The 9,963-nt window shown below is 35.1% G+C and overlaps 2 protein-coding genes across 2 annotated transcripts; both read right to left on the bottom strand.

The window, feature by feature from the left end:
* Nucleotides 1-285: 285 nt before the first annotated feature.
* Nucleotides 286-1,965, bottom strand: LOC147810787 (uncharacterized). The gene has a single exon (XM_087162087.1). The coding sequence runs from the start codon at nt 1,963-1,965 to the stop codon at nt 286-288; it is 1,680 nt and encodes a 559-aa protein (XP_087018213.1).
* Nucleotides 1,966-2,252: 287 nt separating this feature from the next.
* LOC147810788 (uncharacterized) lies at nt 2,253-5,444 on the bottom strand. The gene is made up of 3 exons (XM_087162088.1): nt 5,169-5,444; nt 3,740-4,352; nt 2,253-3,637 (listed from the first exon to the last, which is right to left on the bottom strand). The coding sequence occupies exons 1-3, from the start codon at nt 5,442-5,444 to the stop codon at nt 2,253-2,255; spliced, it is 2,274 nt and encodes a 757-aa protein (XP_087018214.1).
* Between the last annotated feature and the right edge of the window lie 4,519 nt (nt 5,445-9,963).

The raw sequence follows: 9,963 nt of genomic DNA on the forward strand, positions 1-9,963 counted from the left end.
AATTAGACCATTTATGCCTAGACATAGAAAATAGACCATGTCGGAGCTATTAGAGTCAAATGGACTGTAACGTTTGGTAATTTTTTATTGAATGAGAAAAGAACGCTAGAAAGCTACGCTTGGCGCATTACAATTTCGCCAATGAGGGCGTGGACATCCCGGCCCCCATTGAAATATTCTGACATTTGAATGTTTCAATAATCATAAAAATAACAACAATCAAAATACAAATTTAAGCAATATTAATACAATTATTTTTTCACATTTTGAATTCAACATATAAATTTAAGTATTGTTAACAATTGGTAATACAGCAATATTTGAAATACTTCTTTTGAAAATTCCATGAGGTGTGCGTACGAAAACCACACGGACATTATCATCCTTACCGGTGATAATTTCAGAAATTCGTCCTATAACCCATTTACATATAGGTAAATTGCTTTCTTTTACCAGAACCATCATACCTGGTTTTACATTTTGTTTTTGAAACAACCATTTTGATCTTTGCTGTAAATGACTGAGATAAGAGTTACACCAATTTTTCCATATTGTTTGAACAATTTTTTGAGTTTTCTGCCATCGGTTAAGCAAATTTTCTTTAAAATCAATCAAATTTTGCTCAGGAAGTGCATTAATTGCTCTTCCAATTAAAAAATGTCCAGGAGTTAAAATTTCATAATTTTCTGGATCAGATGACATAGGAGAGAGAGGACGAGAATTAAGTATACCTTCTATTTGAATAGTTATAGTTAGAAATTCTTCTATTGTTAATTTCGTAGAACCAATGGTTCTTTTAAGGTGATACTTGAATTGTCCGACTCCTCTCTCCCATAATCCACCAAAATTTGGTGAACGAGGGGGTAGAAATTTCCACAGTACTTGCTCCGATGAAAGGAAACCAGATAAATTATCTTTTTTAGCATTTAAAGACTTTAAGAATTTGCTTATCTCAGCCGAAGCGCCAACAAAATTGGACGCATTGTCACAAGATATAGTACAACTTTTACCACGGCGGGCAAAAAACCGTTTAAGTGTAGCTATTAAAGCACTAGTTGTTAAATCAGACAATAATTCAAAATGCACAGATTTAGTGACCATGCATATGAAAATAGCTACATATACTTTGTTATATAACCCCTTTCTCTGGTTACGATATTTAATCCAAAATGGACCACACAGGTCAAGTCCTGCGTTCGAAAAGGGTGGGCTAGGAACCACCCTCTCAGGAGGGAGATCACCCATTATTTGAGAAGAGACTATTGGCCTTATTTTAAAACACTGCACACAATCATGCACAACTTGACGAGCTAATTTTCTGCCACTAATTGGCCAAAACATTTGTCTTACCGTATTTAATAGTCCTTGAGGACCAACATGCAAATCTCTCAAATGAAAGTAAGAAAAAATAATCTTAGAAAGTTTATGACCAGGTGGTAATATTATTTGATGAACAGAATTATAATTCAAATTAGAATTGGTCAACCGACCACCAACTCTGAGCAAACCATCCTGATCTAAAAATGGATTCAAAAATTTCAATTTACTATTTACAGGAACAGGCTTACCTTTTTTTAAGGCTGAGATGTCTGCAACAAAGCACTCACCTTGCACCTGTTTTATAATAACATTTCTGGCTTTATCTAATTCTTCTACTTTGAGAGGACCCCTAAATTTATTAACATTTCTACAATTTGAAAGAAGCCTAAAAATAAAGGCTAAAATTCTTATTAGTTTCAGAAAATTATTTGTAACACTTAGGCATTTATCAATAAAAGAGTCATTTTTTATAGTCATTAGTGAAGTCGCTATAGGTTTCAGCTCGGTAGAAAAGAGTTCATCACTGAAATGAGTTTCAACTTGAAAGTTTTCTTTATTTAGAAAATCGGGACCTATCCACCACAGTTTATTGGATCCAAGGGTTGTAGCGTCTGAGCCTCTGGAAATGATATCTGCTGGGTTCATTTCTGAAGGTACGTGTCCCCAATCACAATTAGACGTAAGTTGTTGGATTTGTGAGACTCTATTACTCACAAATGTTTTTAAAAGGTGAGGCGAAGTATTAATCCATGCTAAGGCAATAGTTGAATCTGACCAGAGTTTGATGATCAAATTTAAGTTTCATAGCCTCTACAACCTTTTTCACAAGTTTTGAAAGGAGTAGACACGCAGACAGTTCCAATCTAGGAATAGTCATAGTCTTGATTGGTGCTACACGCGACTTGCTGCAAAGAAGCTGGCTGAAAGATTCATCAGGATCTGCAACTGTCTGTAAGTAAATTACCGATTCCAAATGCTTTTTCTGAGGCATCTGCAAAACCATGCAGAATAAGTGTGGAAAATGTCTCCTTCAAAACGCAACGAGGTACTTGAATAGTTTCTATACTATGAAGTGTTTTAATGAACAAAGTCCACTCTTGGGCAATAGGGGGTGGTAACCTTTCGTTCCAGTCTAGCTTGTGCAACCAAAGCCGTTGCATAAAAATCTTCGCTTTGCTGATGACTGGACCAAGTAGACCAAGAGGATCATACAAACGGGCAATTTGAGATAAAACATCTTTCTTAGTAACATCTGATTTTTCCGTAACTGCAACTTTGTAGAGAAATGTATCCCTTTTATTATTCCATCGCATCCCTAAAGTCTTCACTGTTGCATTACTGTCACGATCAAACGAAAAGTCTCCCAATTCTGTGTCTTGTGAATCAAAGCTAGTACACCATTTGTATAATTTCATTCCTCCCCTTCTAAGTAGTTCTGTTAAATCTTGCTGAAGCTTAATACATTCATTTAAATTAGAAGTACCGGTAAGGCAATCATCCATGTAAAATTCTTCCATAACAACTTTCGATGCCAAAGGAAAATCCTTCTCTTCATCCTTTGCTAATTGTTGAAGAGTCTTCTGTGCCAAGTAAGGAGCACATGCTGTGCCATACGTAACGGTTTTAAGTCTGTAGGATTCAATAGGCTCACTTTCGTGATTTTTCCAGAGTATTTTTAGAAATTTGGTTTGTGAAGGCAGTATTTCGATTTGTCTAAACATTTTCTCAATATCTGCGGTGAAGGCATAGATGTGTTTTCTAAATCGAAGCATAATAGAGAACAGTTCATCTTGTATCACTCCACCCTTGCATAACAAATCATTCAAGGAACAGCCATTTGTAGTTTTGGCGCTTGCATCAAACACTACTCTAAGTTTAGTAGTTTTGCTATCTGGTTTTAAGACACCATGATGAGGAAGAAAATATCCATAACTGTCATCAAAATCAGAATTGTCTGCTATCCTTTCCATATGGTTCAAAAGTTCATATTCCTTTAAAAACGAAACATACAATTCTTTCATTGCAGGATTACTTGACAAACGTTTCCATAATTGATTAAGTCTTTTTTCAGCAATTTGTTTTGAATCTCCCAACGGTATGTTGTTTTCACTAATATCCTTCTTAAATGGCATCTGAACTACATATTTCCCATTAGTTTTTCGATAAAATGAGTTTTCAAAAAGTTCGTTGCAATAACTTAATTCTGAACTGACGGGAGTTTTTGTTTCGTTAACATCTTTATTTTCCCAAAAGGAAGTTAACGCCTTATCAAGATTTTCGGTTTCAACAAGTAAAAAACACGAATCGTTAATTTTCTCTAAATTAGAATTTAAGTTGTTCGCAACTCCCGATACAACATGACCAAAAAACGTTTCAATTAATATTAATTGGGAATCTTTAATTTTAATTTTATTCGTACCCAATAGTTCGAAGAATAATTCTGCTCCTAAAAGAGCATCAATTCGTTTTGGTTTATTCCAATTATTATCGGCAAGTTTTATTTTTTCAGATAAACTTAAATTCGATATGTTTACAAATGTGGGTGGAAGAACCGCAATTTTTGGAACTATTAACAAGTCTAAATAATAAGATTTATTATTTTCTTCATTTGTTAACTCGGTACGAACAAATGATTTAGCTGTAATGCACGAGTCATTAACACCAGAAATCGGAACATTGGTTTTTTGTTTCTTTAAACCCAATAAATTAGCAGCTCTACTGCTTATTAAATTTGAACTTGAACAGCTATCTAAAGTGGCTATTAATGGTCTAAATATTCCCTGCCCATCTTTAATATAAACAACCGCCGTGTTTAAAATCACGCAATTAGCATTTTCGTTTTTATTCGTAAACAAAGTGTTCGAAGGAGTGAAAGGAGGGGAGAGGGGTGACAAGATGTCTGTCTCCCTTTTCTCTTCTACTGCTGTATCAAATGTAAATGACTCATTTCTCATATTTTCATGAAGTAAAGAATGATGATCTTTGCTTTTACAAAAGCAAGTGTATTTAGACATGCAAGGATTAGGAAAGTGCTTATTTAAGCATGAAAAACACAAATTATGAGTTTTTACTATTTCAATTCGCTGATTTACACTCATTCGTTTGAATTTATCGCATTTATAAAGTTTATGACTTTCCCTACAACCTAATAAGCATGGGTTATTCAATTTCGATTTAATTAAATACATTTTCTCTGTATTTGGCCTTGAACTAAAATGGGGCTTCTTTCTTTCCTCTTTAATATTAAGACCTTGCATAATTCTAGAACGTTCTTCCAAAAAACTTAGAAAATTGTCTAGTTTGGGTATTTCGTTTTTCGACAATTTCATTTCAAAACTTTTTCTAACTTCTGGATCGAGTTTTTGGAATAAAATGTGCATAACTAATGTATCTGATAGTTCATTTGATTTAAATTCAAGCAAGTTTAACGCTCGTAAATTACATTTAGTGTTATCGATTAATTGCATGAGCTGATTAGGAGAGTCAGGGACTCTTGAAAAATTTAATAATTTATTAACATGGCAATCGATAACTGCTCGTTTGTTCTCGTATCTATCTTCAAGTGAAGACCATAAAGATTCAAATGTATCTTGGGCTGACTCAAGACGTTTTGCTTCGCCTTTGAGGCAGCTTTTAAGATAGCACAATCGTTGCGTGTCGCTCAACTCTTTATTATTTCCAATAATAGAATTAAATTGAATTTTAAAATTTTGAAATTCCTCATATTTTCCGTAAAAGAAGGGTAATGGTAAATCAGGAATTTTATATATGTTGGTACATAAAGCATTTGATTCCGTTTCATTAGATTTATTAAAATCAATTTTAGAGAGTAAAATGTTGATTTTTACCTCTATCTCTTCGATTTCATCTTCTATATCTTGAGCAACATCTAGATTGTCTTTTAGATCAATTTCTTCCGGAAGTAGCGTATATCCTTTTATCAGTTCTGATATCGATGCTTGCAGTTCCATAGCTACTTTCAATTTCTTTTTGAGAATGATGGCAGCGGCGTTTGCATCCTGCTGCGTTGAATGTTCTTCCAAAAATTTTTGGATTTTGTTTATTTTTGTTTTAATTGCCCCACGTTGGCGATTAAGACTTGTTATTGAGTTAATTGTGCTCATATTGAGCTGGTTCCGCTCCAGGTCGCTAGGACCAAAGATGTCGGAGCTATTAGAGTCAAATGGACTGTAACGTTTGGTAATTTTTTATTGAATGAGAAAAGAACGCTAGAAAGCTACGCTTGGCGCATTACAATTTCGCCAATGAGGGCGTGGACAGACCATTCATGCCTAGATACAGAAATTAGATCATTTATCTTCAGATTTAATATCTTTTGAAACACGACTTGGAAATTTTTTTATAGTGGAAACTGAATTGTGAAAAATATACATACCTTGAGGTATTCATATCTGCAAAAGTATTTTCATTTTGTTTATCGAGACTTGGAAACTCCAAAACTGATTTTGTAAAAGTAATTGGAAGTTTACTTTATTTTTTACACCAATTCATGTAAATTGTTCAAACGTTCATATGAAACGCTATTTGGTTCTCTCGTGTTAAGACTTTTAAAATGGCAGTAAAATTTTCAAAAAATCTGAAAGCTCTAGTTTTTAACAGTTTACCATTCCATAAAATATGTTACACAAATCGTTATAGTTAACTGGCCTATAATTACAGGATGATGTGTTAAACCAACGCCTCCTATAACTGAAAGTCACCACACGGTTTTTTATAGGTAGTCCGATCAGACCACTGTGAAGGATATCCACTTTCCGAACGAGTCACGTAATACAGAATCTAGTTAAAATAAGAAAGTGGTAGCAAATATATGACTAAAAATTTGTTTTATTTATGAATATAATTGGTTTGCCGTATTAACTTGTCAACCACTACAGATTCAATTCTCAAATATATATGATAAATTTCTCCCAATTACTTTTATAAAAGGTTTTGGGTTCATGCGCACTACTGGTTCACTTTTTAAATAGTCTGCGCGGACTACTTATAAAAGACCGTGTGCATACCTGCCAACTTTTTATCTCTTCCATTATGATTTTTCCCAGTGGTAGTAAATTGGAATTAAAATTTCAATTGTAGGCAAAAAAAATACGTCGTATTTGAAAAACCATCAGCTGACAACCATGATAGTAACGCATATTAATCTATATGCTTAATTTTTTTAACAATAGTGGTGATCAAAATCATTTAAAAATTAAGTTTATAAAGGAAAATATAGTATATATTTTCTACCACTTAAAATATAAAAATAAAATTTTACGCCAAATGCATAAAAGTTGGCAGGTATGCGGGTGGAAGCTTTTTGATGTAGGAGGTGATGGTTAAACCCTAGCGAAGATTTTAACCCTTTGCACGGCGAGTACTTTTAATCTCCGTTTAATCTAATACCAGCACTATAGCATTTAACCGGTTAACGCCCAGCGTCATATATTTAGGACAGTTCCTTTTTTCAAAGACATTCATTGTGATGGGAAACTTTTTTCAGAATTTTCATTTATCTGGGTGAATTAAAAGATTCTCAGATACCACAATGATTTAGTTATTTCTGACTAGATCTAGAATTAAAAAGAGCAAGGACTTTTTAATCTTTTAAGGACTTTTTGAATGCCCTAACAGCAGAAAAACCAATTAATTTCGATAATATATAATACCACCTTTTCCATAAAACCACTTCTTGTATCATTTCAATATATAAAGTCGGGACAAAACGAGTTAAAATACACAATGTAGTAATATTATACAATTTTAAAATTCTTAAAAGTCCTAGTCCTAGTGTTTAGATGTTATTGGGCACCTGGGCCGCGAAGCGGCCCCTATCCCATTCATCTGGAATTTTTGAACAGTTTTGGTTGAGCAATGAGGTAAGCAGGCAATGGAGTTGCTTTTAATTCTTAAAATAATGCGGTTACTAATTATTAAGCTATAAAATTTCTTAATTTTAAAGTGGTGACTGTTGATGGTGCCTCAATGGAGACAACGGAGTGCAAAGGTTTAAAAAACGTTAACCTATAATTGTAATTAGATTGTCAGATAAAGCATGTGATTTGTTGTGTACTAGCCGGTTATTCGTGCTTTAATTGAGTACTGTATTTTCTGAAAGATTCTACTAATAAATTTTTGGAGTCTTTAGTACGACTGTTTTATTCATTTCCAATTGACACGAACCCCTGTGCTCGGTACAATATACATGCTTCAACTAAGTGGCTATTACCACTATTGCACACCACTTTAGTTTTGAAGAGGCACTGTGCTTTGACTAACGATTCAAATTTAAATATGTAGAATCTGCAGCAACAAAAAAAATCACCTGAATAACTTCTGTTCCTAATGTTTAGATTTTCACAAATAAATTGCCAATATTATTGGTATTGGTCACCTGTAATATGATTAGTGCAAACAAAAAAAAATTTTTTTTAAATTAAATATTTTTTTGCCAATTTAGATTTTAGACTATAAAATTACCCGACCGACAAAATAGATCGAGGGGATGACCTCAATATGCTAATAAATTAGAGCAGACGATATTTTAAGTTACGAAATCAGATACGAAAACTTACTTTCTCTGAATAAAAAAACTTTTTTTCGAGGGTTACGGATTTCTGACCTTCAAAATATAGGAGATTGCCGTAATCTGGGAAATATGGTCCCAATAGTTTGGTTAGAAGAGCTGCCCAAAGTTTGAACTCCTTTATGTTTATTTCACTTTTTGCATATTTACGTCGAGAACTTTAGTCACTATATGTCGAGAGCTTTTTAAGCTGAAAATTTTTTTCACACAATAATATTCATTTATCCAAAGATAATTCCATGCAAAATATAAATTTTAGAAAATATTTAATATCTATATGTATATTTCTCTTACACGGCGACAAAAAAAAGCCTCATTACAACTCCCCGAATGGCAACGCTAGAAAATCGACCAATGATTGCCGCTAAAAATGTCACATGCCAAATCTAGCTGAGGTGGCTCAACATACAGCGCTTTTAAAAACGGAAATTGAAATAACCAGAGAGAGCATTCTCACCAAAATGTGATTTCTTCCGAAATTCACCCTATCAGCTGCGGCAATCTCATACCATTAAGCTAGGCAGAAGTGAGTAGTCTTTGTCGATAGATCTCTATTTTAGTATTTTGTCGAAAGAGTTTTTTTTTCACGAATTTATATATTACGAATTTATTTGAAGATTTTTGATTTACATCACGAACTTACACTGGTTATCATAAATTAAGGAAAAATCACAAAAATAGCGATAACTCTTTCAAAAGTAAGCCAAACCGTGCAAAATTTGCATATGTTGTCCACTAAGAGTAGCTGAGTAAAATTGCAATATGCAAATTAGTGGCGCTGCACTCGGCTTACGTCATCTGCCTGGAGCATAAAAGTCCAAGTTTGAGAGAAAGCACACAAATTTTACTGTGATTGCGACATTGAAAATCTGAGATAGCCAATTCGTAATAATGACCTCTAGGCATCATTTGCCTGAAGAACTACGATGGAGAGCCATCGGGAGACTAAAGGCAGGGCAGAGTCAATCAGAAGTGGCCAGATGGCTAAATGTGAGTCCATCTGTGGTTCATAGACTTTGGAGGCAATTTCAAACCACAGATTCGGCATCTAGGAGGTTCAGTCAAGGACGGCCAACTGTTACGACCAGTGCCGATGACCGATATTTGACATTAAGTGCACGCAGGAATAGAACCGCTACTCCGACACATCTTAGATCCTCTCTTGCTGCAGCCACCGGAAGGTTGGTGTCAACGTCAACTGTGCGCAGAAGGCTCCACGAAGGTGGTCTGTATGCGAGACGACCAGCCATTTGCGTGCCGCTCACATCACGCCATAGGAGAGACCGTTTGCAGTGGGCCCGACAACATGTCCACTGGACGTCAGATCAATGGAGGCCTGTTCTCTTTACGGATGAGTCCAGGTTTAGTCTAGAAAGTGACAGTAGACGTTATTTGATATGGAGAGAACCTGGGACCCGTTATCATCCATCAAACATCCGTGAAAGAGATGCATACGGAAGAGGCAGTGTCTGTGTTTGGGGAGGCATATCCTTAGGAGGGCGCACATACCTCCATGTCTTTCCAAGGGGAACCGTGAATGCTCAGGTTTATCGAGACAACATCCTTGATGCTTATGTGCGCCCATATGCCGGGGCAATTGGTGATTGCTTCCTGTTACAGGACGATAATGCAAGACCACACAGAGCTCGCATTGTTGATGATTATCTTCAACAGGAAACAATTACTCGCATGGAGTGGCCAGCTCGATCCCCGGACTTGAATCCTATCGAGCACGTTTGGGATGCTCTAGGGAGGCGTGTATCTGCCATCAATCCGCCCCCTCAGACCCTTGCCACGCTTGCAACTGCTTTACAAGAGCAATGGCTCTCACTTCCTATTGAACTGATAGACCGCATAATTGAAAGCATCACACATCGCTGTTTGTGCTGTATTGCTTCTAGAGGCAATCATATTCCATATTAAAGGTACTTTTTCTATTGCAAACCGATACTTCCAATTTGTTTATTTTATACATGTGCTAATTTCTATACTACTATTAATGTCTGATAATTTCTTTTTATGTTGTTTAATACCTTACTATGTGTTGTATATTG

This window comes from Parasteatoda tepidariorum, chromosome 4, assembly GCF_982258835.1.
Source record: "Parasteatoda tepidariorum strain Cologne lab strain chromosome 4, Ptep-v5.0, whole genome shotgun sequence".
Classification (NCBI taxonomy): domain Eukaryota; kingdom Metazoa; phylum Arthropoda; class Arachnida; order Araneae; family Theridiidae; genus Parasteatoda; species Parasteatoda tepidariorum.

Coding starts and splice junctions, on each gene's coding strand:
- LOC147810787 (XM_087162087.1), bottom strand. CDS start 1,965: ATGAACCCAGCAGATATCATTTCCAGAGGCTCAGACGCTACAACCCTT.
- LOC147810788 (XM_087162088.1), bottom strand. CDS start 5,444: ATGAGCACAATTAACTCAATAACAAGTCTTAATCGCCAACGTGGGGCA. Junction 4,353..5,168: donor ATGAAATCGAAGAGATAGAG/GTAAAAATCAAC, acceptor TGCTTAAATAAG/CACTTTCCTAATCCTTGCAT. Junction 3,638..3,739: donor ATTATTCTTCGAACTATTGG/GTACGAATAAAA, acceptor ATTCTAATTTAG/AGAAAATTAACGATTCGTGT.